At 41.8% G+C, this 18,189-nt stretch overlaps 1 protein-coding gene across 11 annotated transcripts in view; it reads right to left on the bottom strand.

Annotated features, from left to right (window-relative positions):
• VPS13D (vacuolar protein sorting 13 homolog D) overlaps positions 1-18,189 on the bottom strand; it is a 240,856-nt gene that overhangs the window by 119,256 nt on the left and 103,411 nt on the right. For all 11 annotated transcript variants that reach the window (XM_034671220.1, XM_034671222.1, XM_034671224.1 and 8 more), the window contains 8 exons: positions 14,962-15,209; positions 13,244-13,435; positions 12,811-12,937; positions 11,104-11,246; positions 7,541-7,671; positions 7,146-7,321; positions 3,965-4,088; positions 3,006-3,241 (listed from right to left, as the gene is read on the bottom strand). In XM_034671220.1, coding sequence (XP_034527111.1) covers positions 3,006-3,241; positions 3,965-4,088; positions 7,146-7,321; positions 7,541-7,671; positions 11,104-11,246; positions 12,811-12,937; positions 13,244-13,435; positions 14,962-15,209 — 1,377 coding nt within the window. The remainder of the gene's footprint in view (positions 1-3,005; positions 3,242-3,964; positions 4,089-7,145; positions 7,322-7,540; positions 7,672-11,103; positions 11,247-12,810; positions 12,938-13,243; positions 13,436-14,961; positions 15,210-18,189) is intronic.

Below are 18,189 nucleotides of genomic sequence, written 5' to 3'. Positions count from 1 at the left end.
TCCCCTCTCCTGATGATTTTAGTGCCTTAAAATTCAGACATAAAAGAATGACTATATATCTTTAGAGCTTCCCCTGCCCCCCCAAAATTAAGCCAGACATTCCAAGGGTCCAAGAATTAGCTCTACTCTTTCCCAGACAGAGGATCAACATCACAGCATCCCCAAGGCTTGGCAAGAAATCACAAGTCCCTTTAGGATGAAAAGAAAACGAAGCGTTTATAATCACCTTCTTCCAACTCGATCGTGTTGTGTTTCTCCATGGCTTAAGAATCCTAAGCTTTATGGAATGTTGCAGCCTAGCTACACTTTGGGGCATTTTGATAAGATTTTATTTAGATTATTCTCCTGTTTCCACTAATCCCTATCATCAAAAAGGGACTGATAAATTCGGAGTGAAAAACTAGTTTTCATGACCAAAAAATACAAGTGACAAAAATAAACACATAAATTAGATTTCAACAAAATTAAAACCTTCTGCCCTTCAAAGGACACCAATAAGAAAGTAAAAAAGACAATTCAGAATGGGAAAGAAGATATTTGCAAATCATTATAGCTCATACAGAATTTGTATCCATATTAGACAAGTAACTCTTCAAACTCAACAAGATGCAAATGAGAAACAAACTGAGGGCTTCAGAGGGGAGGGGGGCGGGGGAATGGGATAGACTGGTGATGGGTAGTAAGGAGGGCGTATTGCATGGTGCACTGGGTGTTATACGCAACTAATGAATCATAGAACTTTACATCAGAAACCAGGGATGTACTGTATGGTGACTAACATAATATAATAAAAAAACATTAAAATAAAAAAAAATCTAAAAATGAGTAAAGGATTTGGACAGAAATTTCTCCAAAGATACACAAATGGCCCATAAGCACATGAAAAGCTCAACTTCGGGAGGTATTAAGGAAATGCAAACCAAAACCACAAGCAGAAGTCACTATGCACCCAGCAGGAAGCCTACACATCAAAAAAATGCAAAACAGCAAGTGCTGGGGGCTGTGGAGAAATCAGAACACTTGTACACTGAGAACATGGGAACGCACAGTGACTCAGCGGCCGTGGAGAACAAGAGAGCAGTTCCTCAGAAAGTTAAACACAGAAATACCACAGAACCCAGCACTTTTGCTCCTAGGTGTATACACAAAGGAACTGGACACGAGTATTAAACAAACACGTGCAGAGGCACGCTGACAGCAGCACCCTGCACAGTGGCTGAAAGGTGGAGACCACATCAATGTCCATCAGCAGAGGAATGGACAACAGAGTGTGGTACGTCCATACAATGGAACATTACTCGGCCGTAACAGGAAGGGAATTCTGACACATGCTACAGCGTGGACGGACCTTGAATACAGTATGCTAAGCGAAAGACGCCAGATACAAAGGGTCACATATTTGTGATTCAAATTATGTGAAATATCTGGAATAGGTAAATCCGTAGTGACGGAAAGCAGACTGGTGGTTGCCAGGGGCTGGGGGGGAAGAGGGTGATGGGGAGTAACTGCTTAATGGGTTGGGCGTTTCTTCTTGGACTGATGAAAATGTTCTGGAACTAGATGGGGCGTGGCTGCACATCATCACCAATGTACTAAACGTCACTGCACTGTTCATCTTTAAACGGTTAATTTTATGTTGTGTGCCTTTCACCTCAACTGAAACTAAAGGCCAACAAAAACAAAACTAGTCTCTTCCTCAGCATTTGTTCTCTGCAAAAATGCAAAGATATAGTGTCTAAAATATGCCAACACATGGTGCAATCTCTCTGCACACCAAGATTCCCAGGAACCTCTCGTTTTATCTGCTCCCTATCTGCCCAACCCATTAAACTCATAATCACCCATCAGGATTCTTCAGTTAAAGAGCATAATAACTACTGGAATTTAACATGAGAACATAAAGAGAAAAACATGATTAGCAACCAGATTAAGAACTGGTTTTTCAGGCGCTAAAACCTTAAGCATGTCACGCTGGCAAGTACCATAATCTTTAAAAAGAAACAAGCAGACCGACTTAATTACAACAAGATAAACAACCTGGCACCATTACCTCCAAAGAGATCTGTAACACACAAGCAAAGAATGGCATTCTAAGCCAAGATGCCCGTTCCATTCATTCCCACTGAACTCTGGGCTCTAGGTGGGTGAGAGGTACCACCAGACCCAGAGATGATTTTGTGAGCCTCAGGCACATACAAAAATCATTCATAAGCAAAATTATTCAGAACATTTTGGAAAGGAATCAGACTTTAAATGTCCTGTTCCACAGGTGAGTTATGTTTGTCATGCTAAAGATTTAGCTATTTTCCCTGTTTTTCCCACAGGTAAACTTTAAAACTGGCCCTGTAACCAGAACAGAAACAATCATTTTTACAAGTTGATAGAATGACTAGTTTTTGAAAGCCCGATGTTTTGAATCTCTACGTACCAGTCTCACAACAGAATTGGAATAAACTTGCTATTCCCCACCTGAGTTTCCTAAATACAACTAGTCAGAGGACAGGGAAGGTTATAATTCTCAGGCGGCTGGAATTACTGTCAAATTGAGCTACTCTGGTTGGCTCTAGGTGATGACCAGTGTTCGTAACAGGAGAGGGGAGTCAGAATGACGATTTGAATAATTATGATAAAGATTAGTCAGTTTCAAATGAGAAAAGAGATAAAAATAGCAAGAAATTTTAAAAATACATTAAAAATACCACCTTAAACAAGAACTGAGGATACGAGAATACTACCTTACGGGAGGAATGTTAAATACCAGAATGGATTATTGGGGAGATCTTTAAAAAAAGAACAGTTGTGCCTCTTCGGATAAATTTAATCTAGCCAGAAGACAAGGGTTTAGCCTAAGACCTCTCAAGATAGACACTGAGCCTAGGATTTGGTAAAGAATGGAAGGAATCTTCCTTCATCCTTTGCGCCCCTTGAGAACTGCTTAAAATGTAAAACCAGTTAATAATTAGAGCCTCCTGCTTTAAGAGAACAGTAGTTTAACCCAGAATTACCCCGAGAATGTATATGTAGCAGCAATGTAAATGAAGTTTTCATAATAAAGCTGTCGGTTATCCTGGAAGTCATTCATGTTGCAGCTGAGCTCCGAGGAGCCCGCCCCCTTCACAGTCAGCGTGATGAAAGGAGGCAGGGTGGGTTCGTCCCAGGCATAATCCAATGAAGTCATGGGCTTCACTTCAGTTCGGAGTCTGGGTTCTGCTACGCCGTGCTGAGTAAAGACCACCGGAACCTGCGGTAATGGCAGAGAGGATAAAGAGGACTTTCGTTCAGGGTGGTGTTACTGGAAAGTGAGTCAGTGCTCCCTAGGCTTAAGTTCCAGATCCTGCCCAAGCGAAGCCTACACAGGGCAAAACCACGATCATAAGCATAATCCTCTAGCCTCTTCAAATGCCTCTCTAATCATCTTCCCAACTGCACCAAGCCCAACAGCTACAGGACACAGGCCATCTCCTCTGCTTTCACCCCCACCCCGCCCCACCCGCGTGATACACTCTGAACACAGAAAGGAATATAAATTCCGGAATTCAGCTGTGGGAAGTCACATATTACAAGACGTTGTGACTCAGAGGCATAATTTTAAAAGAGCCTCTTCTGATTCCCATTTTGGCTTTCCTTGGAAGATTTATAAAAAACATTCACCGTAACGAAGCAACGGAAGTGCCCATTCCCGCTGTCACTGGACAATCTGATTCTGATTCCAAACAATCCAGTCAGGATGCTTGTGGGGGGTGCCGAGAAGTCACTTCCGGACAGGCTGCCCAGCAATCAAACTAACCAGCAGACACCACCTCCGGAGGGTCAGGACGTCTAGGGCTGTCCGGCTGCGGAGATCCCCATATAGTTTCTTTCCAGCCCAAGCTTAAGATGTATTTCGTCCTTATCTTAGGGGCAGTACACACTCTACCTTCCCGCACGTGAAACAGCCAAACTGGCTCACGACCCCACTCGATACCTTAGAAAAGTTGTCAATTCGGAAAGGAGGGGGTAACTGGTCCGTGTCACTGAACGAGATCCTGTAGGTAGCTCCTCGGAGAGTAATTTCCACGCGCAGGAAGAAGCACTTTCCCAGGGTGTCTCTGCACATAAAGGAAACCAAGAGGTTGCACACCACGGAGGAAACAAGCTACCATTCAACTCAGACTTCTCGCCATCGTGAGATGGTCTGGACCTCAACTGACTCCACTGTCTGCTCTTTGATCACATTCGAAAAGTAGAAACTGACCATGTAATCACACTGAAATAAGGATTCATCCAAGCAACTTTTTTTTCTTTCTTTCTCTCTTTCTTTCCTTCCTTCCTTTCTTTCTTTCTTCTTAATATTTTTTTAATTATATTATGTACTCACCATACAGTACATCCCTGGTTTTTGATGTAAAGTTTGATGATTCGTTAGTTGCATCCAAGCAACTTCTGAACAGCACATTTCGCTATACAGTAAGACCAATACGGTTTACACAGTGGGTTTGTTTTGGGTAATAGTGCCAGTGTAGTAATTGAGTAAATAGTGTTGGTATGAGATTGCTTTGACATTAAAAAAGGGCAATTTCACACGGTTCAAATTAATATATAGATGTTACTAATAACCAGGGATTTCACTGTAGGATGACGGAAGGTGAGGAAGAATCCACCAGTAGTCACCAGTATGTAAATCATGGTTTTTCTTATATATGTGTGTGTTTATGTATACGTGTATGTGCATTTAAATATAGATAGACCACTGGAGAGAATGAGGGAACTCTTCCTTACAAAAGAATATCAGTTAATAAATGTAAAAAAAAGAAAAAATTAGAAAATCACGACTTTGCAACTACCAAGGCAATCACTGATTCAGGCAAGAACCATCAAACCACTGGGTGAAAGGTTTTTGGGGAGCAGAATATACACACAGTCTCAAATTATCCCCCCAGCGGTCCACTACTGCTGACAAAGAATCAAAGGTAACTTTACAATGGAAAGATTTGGTGGACACCACCCTAATCAAGTGAGGACTGGATTTAGCAACATCAGTAACCGGACCAACAGACATCACAGGCTTCCTGTGTGACCCACTGAGAATAAAATGCATGATCCGCGACCAGCTCCTCGACAGGGGGAGGGGAGCTGCTGGGAGGTACTCTTCCTTCCTCCCTCCCTCCCTCCCTCTCTTCCTTCCTTTCCCCATATTTATTTATTTATTTCAGAGAGAGAGAGAGAGAGAGGAAGAGCACAAGCAGGAGGGGCAGAGGGAGAGAGAGAAAGAATCCCAAGCAGATTTCATCCTGTGCTCCGGAGCCCGACGCAGGACTCGATCTTATGACCCTGAGATCACAACCCTAGCCAAAACCAAGAGTCAGATGCCCAACTGATTGTGCCACCCGGCGTCCCTATGAAGGACATTTCAAAAGACTTTATCAGGGGGCGCCTGGGTGGCCAGTCGGTAGAGCATGCAATTCTCAATCTCTGTGTCATGAATTTGAGCCCTACGTTGGGGGTAGAGATTACTTAAAAAAAAAAAAAAATCAGAAAACAAACCAATATTAAATTTCTTCAGTGTGTAATGATCACATACTCAGAAAAATGTCCTTGTCTTTAGATAGATAAACGAAGTTTTTATGGCTTAACTAATAGGATGACTTCAATTTACTTTCAAATGGCTCGGAAAAAAAGTCTGCATGCTTGCATGTGTGGGGACATAGCAAAATGCTGACAGGTAGTTAATCCAGGTGAAAGATAAAGGGGTGTTCTTTATACCACTCGTGAGTTTTCTGTAGACTTAACAGTTGCAAAAGGAAAACAAGGAGAAAGGCAAAGAAAGAGGCTGAGGGTCTGCGCTCAGTAGCTCTGTGCACTAAAGCTGCCCCAAAGGGTCCACAGAGGTATACAAACCATCTCCTTCCCCCACCTCCACACATTTTCTTTCCTTCCTCCCTTCCTTCCTTGAAGCAGTCATGAGCAATTTTTGCTTAATTCTGAATTGGCTTCCTCTTCTCACACAACATTTCCAGGCGATCTCCACCCAAGCAGTACATAAACCACTGGTGGTTTTAGCTACAGGAGTACTCCTCACCTCCCCACCCCATTAAGTCTGGTGAGGACACAGGATACTAGCAGACAAGAGTGGAAGCAGGGAAAAGCACACTGGAGCCCTGCCCACTTGGCTCCCTCAGCCCCTGAAGTCACCTCCTTAAACTCCCTGACGATTCCTAGGAACACAGCTTGAAAACCCTTTTACCAAATGCAATGGACTCTAATCAGGGCCAGGGCAAAAGGAAATTACAAAGGGTACACCACTGACCACAAAGAAAAACAAAACAAAACCAACCCTCAGATAATGCGTGTTTTAAAAGTCAAATATAGATACTATTTTGCACCATCTACTCTTAAATCAGCCAATTTTCTGCTCCTCTACAAGAGTGTTCTCAATGGAGAACTAAACATAAAGTATAAAAGCTTAAATTTTGCTTCTAAATGCATCGAAATAGCAATGATTTCAGTGTCCTTAGCTGCCAAAGCATTTGATGAAAGAAACTAAACAGGACACAAATAAATGGAATGATGCCCCATGCGCACAGATCCAAAGACTTAATGTTCAGATGGCAATGCTGCCCAAAGTGGATTTACAGATTTAATACAGTCCCTATCCAACTCCCAGGTGGTTTTTTCCCCAGAATTAGAAAAATTTACCCTGAAATTCTGATAGAATCTCAAGGAATTCCAAACACCCAAAATAATCTTTTTTTTTTTTTTTAAGATTTTATTTTTAAGTAATCTCTATACCCAACATGGGGCTTGAACTTATAACCCTGAGATCAAGAGTCACATGCCCTACCGACTGAGCCAGCCAGGAGCCCTCAAAATAATCCTAAAAAAGAACAAAGTTGGAGATCTCACACTTCCTGATTTCAGAACTTATTACAAAGCTACATTATCAAAATGGTGTGATACTAACATTCGGTCACACTTACCTGGTCACTGCAAGTTTTAAGAACTTTGAGCTAGAAACATATGTGCCCATTTCATGAAGGGTAGTATTATTATTTACTATTTATAGCTTTGTAAATGGTTCCAATGTATATCGTATTTACAGCTCACTGTTTACATTACTGCACCTCAATCATGGCTACTTCTTATCTAAATACAGTCTCTGAATTTACCTCATGTTGATATGGAAGGAATTATTCTTGTTGACTTCAAAGCCTCCGGACCAAATACAATTGGGAACATCCATCAATCTGACACATAAAAGCTGATCGTAGTCATTCCGAGGCCAATGGAACACCACACTGGAACCAGGAAGGGTGGAAATATAACCTTCAGGATTGGCTGTTCCCTGAAATACACAGGATCACTGGCTTTAGTCAACAAGTCGAGGCAGCAAATGTTTCCTGAGTAACCACCTACTCTACCATGAGCTAGTTAGGGTTCCAAAGGCACAAAATGGTCATTCACATCACAAAACTCACAGTACTGATGGAGAGATAAGCCATGGCATTAAAACTCTCCATGCTACTAACAAACACTAGTCATTCTTCGAAAGTAAACTACTTACCTGTCCCCGGGCAAATTCCCTCTGTGCAAATGCAAGCTTGTGAGATGATTTATTATCTAACAGGTAACGAGGGGCAAAGATGACCATACAGGTGTCAATATATCGACCTCGGCCTTTCTTGACGTCAATACCTGCAAATAATAAGAACCACTTCTGTGAGTTAGTCAGAGGAAAGAAAACTCGTGGTCTGACAGAAACCAGTAGGCTTCACAAGGACACAGTGTCCCTGAGAAAGCAATATCACCCAGAGATGCTGTCAAGCCTTCTAAGAATGGAAGGAAAACAACTGCACTCCAAGTCTTATTCTTTATGCCCACTTCGGCCTTAACAAGTTTCGGTGGCGATACCAATATCCATGTAATTCCTAGCTTCTCCATAAAGGGTGCCCCATCGCAGCAGCAGCTAAGACACACCAGGGTTCAGACACAGCTACTGGTGGTTTCCGTTTACGAAGCGGACCGCTAAGATAGTTCATATAAAACATTCGTTTGCACCTGGGACACAAAACGTCCTCCCTGGGAACCTGCCCCATTCACAGGATATGGCAGAAATTTCCGATTACTTAACTGGACCCTGTACAGCCCTGAATGCAGCAGACTCTCATCTAGGACTTTCTTTTAGCCCACTGCCCAAGAACCCAGCTGAAGCATAAAGCTAAATATCATAGGATGTATTCATTCACAAGATAAATGTTTCCAGCACCTACCACGTCCTGAAAAAACAGACTAGCAAATGAAACACATACCAAGGAAACAAAGTCATAATCAATCAGATGGAAATCTCCCAACACTGGATCCCAAAGAAAGAAAGAAGGGAAATGACACTGAATTATCTTAAAAACTCTGATGACAATTTTAAAAACTACAAAAGTCAGTGGGATAAATTATTCCTTGATTCAGATAATAAATGCAGCAACTATATTCAAGGCACTAGGCTGAGCTCTGGTTATACGGGGATAAAAATATTTATAGTTAGAAATAAGAAAAATATTATTTATTGAATTCTTAATGCAGGCTGAACCTCTCCCAAAGGCTCTACATTTAATTCTCCTAACAACCTTATGAGATAATATTTTCAGCCTGTCCTCTTTATAGACGAGGACACCTGGGCACTAGGTCACAGAGCCAGGAAGTGGCGCAGCTGGGGTTCAACCCCAAGCACGCTGCCTCAGGGGCCCACACTCTATCATGACGGGACATTTACAAGGACCCAGTCAGCAGTCAACAAGTGTCAAGAGAACCATAAAAAAAGAAGAGATCTGAGGACATGATAACTAGGTGTCCTGGGTGTCCTAACATAACCCCAATTATAAATATTCCAGTCCGTTAACTCCATAATTCACCCGTACTGGCTTGAAAAAGCTGGTGTTTATTTAATCTAAGTCTTCAAAATACCTAAAAGACTGAGCAAATCACAAAAACAGAAAAAGTCTGAACTTCTGTACCTAAGAAATGCAAAGTAATACTTGAATAGGGAGATGTGCTCTATCTTTTTCTGCGACATACAGGAAAGCATTGTTAGGAGTCGGTACTTGCAGCTAGCTGCTCTCAGACAGTACAAAGTATGCCTACGAAAGATATATTTAATTTGATATTACGAAAAGAGTCTACAGTATAAAGACCCAATTTTTTTAAAAAAAGCAGGCTTTTTGTGTCCTTTTCTGTCTTGGATTGTCTTGGCAAACTCCCAACAAACGAATACCTGACAAGATAAAAATGTACAAAAATCCTTCTTTTTGGAGGTACACGTAGGGCTAACTGGCAAGGTCCTCCCTGACTTTTCATCTTGGGACTTCACTTTTAAACTCTCCTGTTTGGGAGCTAGTTACCTATCTAATTCTTCAAAAATATTCAAGGGAGAGAGTCCACAAATTCCCTTGATAATGCACGCCAAGATCTCATGATCCTTAGGGATGATAAAGTGCTATCTTAGCCTACCCCCTCTATCCCTTTCTTTGGCGTAACAACAAAATCCCTATCACAGTACTGTTCCTAAAAACACATGCAATGACGTTTAATGAATGTTCCTCGCACCAAAGTTTATACGTGTGCTCACAGCGTATGTCTGACTGGAAACCTCTTACTCTGCGGGAGCTCTGCTTCCTGAGTGCCAGCCGCTTCGGAAGGCACAAGCTCCACTTCTCCCCCAACTTGTCCCAACTGCAGCTTCCAGCCAACCTGTGGTATCTTTCTTTGGGAACTGTGTCAAGGACAAGAGACCCCAGCAGATAGCCAAACACAACATGAAGCAGCCTTTGCCTTGTCAAGAGGTGGAGCAAACAGAGGTAAAGACAAAGTACAGACAATGACCCCCGGCAAACAAACAAACAACAACAACAATAATAATAATAAAAGAAAAAAAGAAAATGATCCCCAGCGGGAGGATTGCAGGAAGTTTATTTCTTCTACTAAAAATCTTAACATCAACCTTAAAGAAGACTGCTCTCCTGTCAAGGGAGAATGCACACGAATTCATGTTCCAGAAACAGGAAAAGGAAGCTGGATCTGGAAGAGACTCTTGCACCTCTGACCCTCCATGGGACTCAGGGTAAACAGCTACATGATACCACCTCAGATTTTCCTTCTACAACAGGACTCTTTGGGTCTGCCCTGTCCAATCACAGTTGCCATTAACCCTGAATGGCTATTTAAATTCACTAAAATCAAGTACAACGAAAGATTCATTTCCTCGGTCACACCTGCCCCATTTCTTAGCGAGGTACTCCTGCGTGCTCGGCAGCCACGTGTGGCTCGTGCTGCTGTGCTGGACGCTGCCATCGTCGTAGAGGGTTCAATGGACAGCACAGTTCTAGATGGTTTTCCAGCATTCAACACTCAACAGTGCTTTGAGATCTTTGGAAATTATATACTAAAGGAAGGTGCACTGCTAACATTTTAAACCTGAGACATATATAAACCAAACTTATCTTAACCCTTCAGAAAGTCCTCTGAGTGTTCCAGATGGCTATGAGGTATATAGGTACGGTATTCTCCCCTTCCCTCAACGCCCTGCACCTCAAGAACTTAAGCTAGTTTAGGGGCTTCTAATTACTATAACTGCTAAGTACATTTTATTATATTTTCTGCTTTGAGTGTGTACGCCCCAATCATAATCCTACTTCTGACCCAGACTTGCCTTTTGCATCTGGGCAAGTCACTTAACCTCTCTGCTTCAGTTTCAAGGAGAACAATGCTTCTTACCCTCTTAGGGTTTGCAAGTTTTAATGAATGCGTGGGAAATGCTTGGAGGATGAAAAGCACTCTAAGTGTTCCCATTATTCCCATGAAAAACAAGGATTCAAGCCAAACTGATACTTTCCTGACACAGGTGAGTCTGAAATTAAACAGAGCCCCAGACCTCAAAAGTGCAGTGTTTAGGTGGCTCCTTAGATCCCTAGGAGAACAGATCTGCGTTGATATCAATCTAGCATTCAGAGAACAGATACCTGACCCAATGCCAAATGAGAAAATCAGCACTTGTAGCCAGGCAAAACGTATGGCCGGCTTATTCCTAGGTCATCGGTCAACGGTTCTGATTCTCCCGCTGCTCCAAATGGAACCCACCAATGTTATAGATCAGCCCTGGGCGGTTTCCTTGCTGGATGACTTTCAAAGCTCGGACACCACTACCACCATCCAGTGAGAAGCCCTGACACCAGCCCGGCATGCCTTCAGGATGAATCCCCCTTCCGATTCTCATCGTGCAGCTGTGGGGCAGAAAAGCAGAGATATATGTATTCAACCGTAAGAAAGTCTTACCTACCTGCTCTAATCAGGAAACACTGTTGTAGCTATCACCCCAAACCAGAATTCTAACACTGACTCTTCCTCACTGTCGTGTGATTCCCCAACACAGCAGGGCAATCAGCCAGTGGTCAGAACTCTGATCTTAGAGGCAGCCACAGTAGTGCAACGTGTGAAATGTACTGACATCTACACCTGGACACGTTTGGAGAAACCATTATGATTCTATGAGCATAAATCATAATGAAAGGACGATACCTTATTCCTCTGAGAAACAAGGAGCCGAGGCAAACTGATACTTTCCTATCTCAGATGTTTCAAGGGTTCGTAAAATACCTTGGCCATAGGAGAAAAGTGTGCACACGACTCTATGCACAGCGGAAAAGTATGTACAGGAGCTGCAGCTAACGGTATCTTCTTTCTCAGCCTGGTATATTACAATGGCAAAGCGCCATCTGGGTGGCCAGTGTCTTGTCACGGATCCTAGAGACAGAATTCCTGAATGTGTGTTCTGGCTCTACCACTAACAAGCCACGTAACCTTGGACCTGAGCCTCAGTTTCCTCATCTTAAAATAAAACAGTATTTCCTGCCCTGCCTAATCCACTGGGATGTGATGGGCGAGGTAGAGATGCTTGGTGAACCGTGGGTTCCTTGGATAAGTCCGACTGCATCACAAATGTGAAGTGCTCGATCTAAAACTGTCAGAACCCTCTTGGGAAAGCATGAGACTTTGTTGAGGGGCTGTCTGCAAGGCCCTCCAAGTCCCGTCAGTCCCCAGTGTGGGACCGCAGCCCTGCCTGGGAGCCGCATCTGCAGCCCCTGGCGGGCAGTGCTCCTGAAGCCTTCCTCAGCCGCCTGCGGCCCACTTGTCCTTCTCCGCAGCAGGGGACGGCATGTAGCGCTAGGCGCTCACCTCCCTCTGAGTAAGGCTCTAAACGAGCAGACTCCTATAAAAAGCAGAATGTCAAAGCCAGGAACAAAAGGGAATTCATGCTCCTACCACACACGCAAAGGCCAGGTCATCTAAATCTCACAACCGCGGCTCCTCCCTGCCTTTAAACATACAATGAGTGCTCTGAGCTCTTGAAATGGCCCAGTTTATTTCAAAAAATGCCCTGGGCTGGGTCAAGGGGACCAACATTTTACCAAAGGACCAGGCTACCTCCCCTCTGATGCCAGCCCTGCCGCCCGTGCTGAGGGCTCTGTGCGGGAGAAAAAACGTGCAGAGCAGGGAAGGGAACACGTGGGTTCTCCTCACTAGCAGAGTTATGAATAGAACTATTTCAATACATGTAAAATAAAACTTGCTTTCATTATAAACCCACCACATGGTTTATTTTCAATATCAAATGACACAGAAATTAGATCCGAAAAAATCCCATTAGGTCATGGTCCTATTCCCCTGCCAAGTCAGGACTGTTATCTACAGTATATTTCGACTTGCATGGCGGATATACTATAGCCTTTGCTAATTCTTTCCCTCGCCTAGGAGCTTACTTCCCTTTCCATAAATAACTGTACTCACAGGTTTGGCTGCTCTTTGTCAGCGTAGCAGAATAAGAGAGGGCTGAGGCTCCGGGCCAGCTCGTGCTCCTCAAACTGGCCTGCAGCATCTGTCTTTGCATTGTCCTGCCTGAAGATCAGTGGTAACCCTTTAGGAAGGAGGGGGAAAGGTTACATCAATCCCACCCAGTCTACGCAAGACAGGTGTAGATGGTAAAGGGAAAAAAATCAAGGGGGAGAATCGTGAAAATTGAATTTATTTGGTGGGCTCAGTCTGTTGCCTGAAAGGACACTTTTGACCATGATTAAGCACTTATTATGGAAGCAGGAGAGTTTCAGCAGCTCAGACTGTTGAAGTAATCTATTTGCATTGGCTCCATTCAGTTAGCTGAGCAAATAAATCTGAATTCCCATGACCAACGCCAAAGGCCTACTTGAGCGGCCTCTGTACATACCTGTTTTGTTAACCAACCAATACGGAGCAGAAATGAAGATCTTTAAGGACCCTTCCGCTCGACACACAATCCGGATGGTGAGGTTCAGCTGCCGCCGGTTGATGTCATACAGTCTCATTCTTACCATGTAGTTTTGGGTCCCCGGTGGAATGAGCAATTCTTTACAGAGTGGAAAATTCTCCAGGGATACCCCTAAAGAAGATACAAGTGACTGTCTGCCTAGGTTCTCACTTTAGTTTGTCAAAATAGCCCACAGCCAAACAAAATTGGATTCCTTTTGGAAAAATCAGTAACTACACATGTAACTGGCAAAAATCTCCTTAGAACGGCCATTTTCCTGTAGCTGGGGCGAGAATGAATTTGAAGCAAACCAGATGGTCTGGAAGGTACACGAGAGAGTCTGAACTGTATAATCAGAAGGATGAAACTACCAAAAAGCTATCAATAAGAGCTATGATTGCTGTGAGCATACTGTTCACCAGGCCCTGAGCTGGGCAGGCAGCTGGAACACAGGAAAGGCAAGTACAGGGTAAGAGACAAGGTCTTCTGTAGTCACACTGCCTGGTTTCCAATTCCCAGTCCATCCTTACCAGCTGTGTGATTTCGGGGGGCAGTGGGAGCCAAGCTAACCTCGTTACGTATCCTCTGTCAAACGCGGAGAATACCGGTAGGTCTGTCGTGCGATTGTCACTAAAACCGATCATCCATGTGGAGCGTGACTGAGAAGATAGGAGTGCTGGGTGTGCGTGCAGGGGTGGTGGGGTACAGGGACATGTCCATTTTCTATAGGGACATTTGCTGAAGAGATACTTGAATGTCAGAGCAGAGACCTTTTTCTTTAGAATGGACAACAGCACGACATTGTTTTTCTCTTCGAAATCAAGCTCAAGGATTTACACATTCGCTAAAATGTAAGCTGGTCACCACTGAACACACTGCTTAAGTTCAGTGAGTCTGAGGTCCCTCGCCTGTAAAATGGGGCTAACAGCTGTCTGCCTGAAATGGGTTGTGTGACGCTCAAATGAGAGGACACGGTGAGGTCACTCACGCAGCTGGAGCAACACAAGTGTCTCCGTCATCATTATTTCAACGTGTCTACAACAGACTTAAAGCACCGTATGTCCTGCCCAAACTCCAGGAATCTCTCTTTGCCTTAAGTGCTGCGAATACAGTAACGGTTCTCTCCATTGACCTCATTTGTCCCTGTGACTGAAAATCACCTGGTGTGTGAAACACTACAAACCTCAATTTCTTCAGCAGTAAATAAGAGAAGCATATTACTGCCGTAAGGCCTACATGAGATCACGTGTGTGAAAGCACCTGACATAATGCCTGGAGTACTGTGTGTGCTGAGCACATGTCCTCCCCCTTCCTGAAAAGGGGAGGGACCTAAGATTTTGCTCATTTTACAGCCAGAAAAAAGCACGGTTTGAAAAGATGAAATGACCTCCTATGGTCGCACATCAAGTGAGCAACATAAGAAAAAAGGCTCTGTTGAGTGCTTCTTCTCTACATCTTTTGGATTTGTTGTTTTTTTCTTTTGATAATTTTCTAAGAAGTTTTTTTTTTTTTTTAGCTGCATAAATCCCTTGAGCTGTGTTACTGAGATATCGTGTGCTATAATTTCTCTAAAATGTTTACCAAACCAAACGATCACAAAATACTCAGTGACATTTCCATAGAATTACCACCAATGATTTTTTTGACTAACCCCTCACCCAGTTCAATGTTCTGCGATGTATCAGCTGTGTGGAGGGCCACCTCTTTGCCAGGTTTCAGGGTCCCATTAATTGGCATCCCTTTAACATAAAAGTCAAGTTCACAAGGTAGCAAGTTGCAGATGACCACAGTTGGCAGGAGGTATATGGTATGCCCAGGTTGTCTGAAGATCTGTTTTGCACTATCAGAAAATATGTTTGAGGGCATATAATCCGGGTAATTCTCCTTCTTTATGGCCACACAAAACCTATGAAGACAAAACACTGTAAAAACCATCGGCCTGAATAAAGAACTTGAATTTTTCCTCGTTAGTGGAGTATTAGAAAGCATAACCTTAAAACGGTTCAAAAATTCAGTGAGATTTTTGCAATTTTCAATCTAAACCTATTTACTGAGGTATAATTAAATCACAATAAAATGGGTAATTTTAAATGCTAAGTTTGGTGAGTTTTGACAAACATGTATAGTTCATTAACCGCTACCCAAAATCAGTTATACAATCTTTCTCTCACTCTAGAAAGTTCCCTCCTATCCCTTTCCAATCAATATCACCCCCCAACAAAGAAGCAACCACTGTCTGATACTGATTTATCACTTATAGATTGGTTGAGCCTGTTCTTGAGCTGCACGTAAATGGAATGATACAGTATTTACCATTCCCTGTATCTGGCTTTTTGGTGTGTAACATGAAGTTTCTACAAGACAGAGCCATGCTGTTGTTTGCATCAGTAATTTGACTCACATGACAATGGATGAATATACCATTATTTATTTATTCATCATCCTGTTGATGGCCAACTGGGTTGTAGGTGGCCAACTGGGTTGTATCTCCAGATTAATTTAGCGAGCACGAAAATCCTAAAAATATCAAGTCTTCCAATACACAAACTTTCCACTTAGTTACTGGGTTATTGGGTTTTCTTTACTATTTTTTGACAAGGTTTTGTCATTTCTAGCATAGATACACAATTGGTACACAATTCCTTAGATTGATTCCTGGGCAATTACAGTTTTTGACGCTATTATAAGTGCTATCTTTTTAAAATCACATTTCCAAATGTTCATGGCTAGAATATAAGAATACAATTGATTTCTGTAGGCTGATCTTAAATCCGGCAATCTTGATAAATTTATCAGGCCTCATAATTTTCCTATGTAGTCCATGGTTCTCTACATACATGTCACTTGCATATATTAAATTTTAGTTCTTTCAGATCTCTAAGCTTTTTCAATTTCTTGTTTATTTATCCTTATTGCAACAGCTAGGACACCTATGGTAATATCAAATGAAGTCACTGGTTCTCAATCTCAAGGAAAAAAACTTTAAGGTTTCATCATTAAGCACGATGGTAGCTGTAGGTTTATGACAAATGCCCTTAAACAGACTGGAAAAGTTCCCTCCAGTTCCTCATGTGCCGAATACTACCATGAATGGGTGCTGAATTCTATCAAATGCTTTTTTGTTTGTTTGTCTGTTTGGCATTTAATGAGATAATCTGATGGTTTTTTTTTTCTTTTAGTCTTTTAGGTTAATATGGTAAATTACACTTATCAATTTTCAAATGTTAATATAATCTTACATTCCTGGAATAAACCTCACTTGCTAGATTTCTATTTGGTAATATTTTATTATGATTTTTTTTATCTCTTGGGGAAATACTAGTTTGTAGTTCTCTCTCCCTCTCTCCCTCTTTTTTCCCCCAATAATATCTATGTCAGTTTTAGTATCAGGTATATGCTGGCTTCATAAAATGAACGAGGGACTGTTCCCTCCTGCCCTGTTTTCTGAAAGACTTTACACAGAACTGGTGCTACTTCTTCCCAAAATGTCTGGTGGAATTCACTAGTGGAGCCGTACAGGCCTAGCGATTTCATTCTGGGAAGGCTTATTATTAAAAATGAACCATGAGAGACCATGGACTCTGGGAAACAAACTGAGGGCTTCAGAGGGGAGGGGGTGGGGGATTGGGATAGGCCGGTGATGGGTATTAAGGAGGGCACTTATTGCATGGTGCACTGGGTGTTATATGCAAATAATGAATCATGGAACATTGCATCAAAAACTGGGGATGTACTGTATGGTGACTAATATAACAAAATAAAAATTATTTTAAAAAATTATATTTCTTTAAGAGATATTGGGATATTTGTATTTTCTATTTCTTCTTTGTGTCAGTTCTGGTAATCTGTGCTTTTTAAGAAATCTATCATTCCAGGGTAGAATTTATTTATATAAAATTGTTCATAGAATCTCCTTTCAATGTCTGTAGGATCTGTAATAATGTTTCCTTTTTTCATTCCCTATATTGGTAATCTGTGTTTTCTTTATTTTCTCCTTGATCAGTCTTATTAGACATTTATCGAATTTATTAATCTTTTCAAAAAGCCAACTTGGCACTGTTCATTTTCTCTATTGTTTGTTTTCTATTTCATTGATTTCCACACTTATTTTTATCAGCTCCTTTTTCTATTTGTGTTTAATGTGCTCTTATTTTTCTACCGTAAGGTAAAAGGTTAGAGCATTGACTTTACATCTTCCTTATTTTCTAATAAGAGCATTAAAAGCTACACATTTTTCAAAAAAACAAAACACCTATATTTCCCTCTAGAATTGCTTTTGCTGCTTCCCCCACATTTTAATGTCTAGTTGTTATTATTGTTCAGTTCAAAATATTTTTAATTTCCTTTGTGATTTTTTTGGACCCCTGGGTTATTTAGAAATCTACTGTATAATTTCCAAATATTTAGGGATTTTACAAGCATCTTACTGTTACTGATTTCCAGTTTAATCCTGTTGTGATGATGAGATTTATTGAGTATGGTTTCAATTCTTTTAATATTTATTGATCTTTGTCTTATGGCCCAGTAGATGGTCTCTCTTGATGACTATTCCATACATACTTGAAGTGAGTGTACAATCTAGAGTTGTTCGTTGCAGTGTTTTATAAATGCCACTATGACAAGCACTGATGGACAGCACTGTTCAAATCTTTTATATCTTTTATATCTTCATTGTTTGTTGTATAAATTATTGACAAGGAAGTGTTAAAACAGCCCATTATGGCTATTTACTCATTTCTCCCTTCAGTCTGTTTACCATTGGCCAATCTGGGTAAAGGGCATACTGGAATCCTTCTTACACACACCTCTTCTGTAAGTTTAAACTAAATGAATGCCTGTCTTCACTAGAGAGAAAATTAAAGCTGATAGTTTCTAGTCTTTTTTTT

Source organism: Ailuropoda melanoleuca, chromosome 11 (genome assembly GCF_002007445.2).
Source record: "Ailuropoda melanoleuca isolate Jingjing chromosome 11, ASM200744v2, whole genome shotgun sequence".
In the NCBI taxonomy this organism is placed as follows: domain Eukaryota; kingdom Metazoa; phylum Chordata; class Mammalia; order Carnivora; family Ursidae; genus Ailuropoda; species Ailuropoda melanoleuca.
The sequence above is the reverse complement of the archived record's forward strand: the minus strand, read 5'-3'. Positions and strand labels throughout refer to the sequence as shown.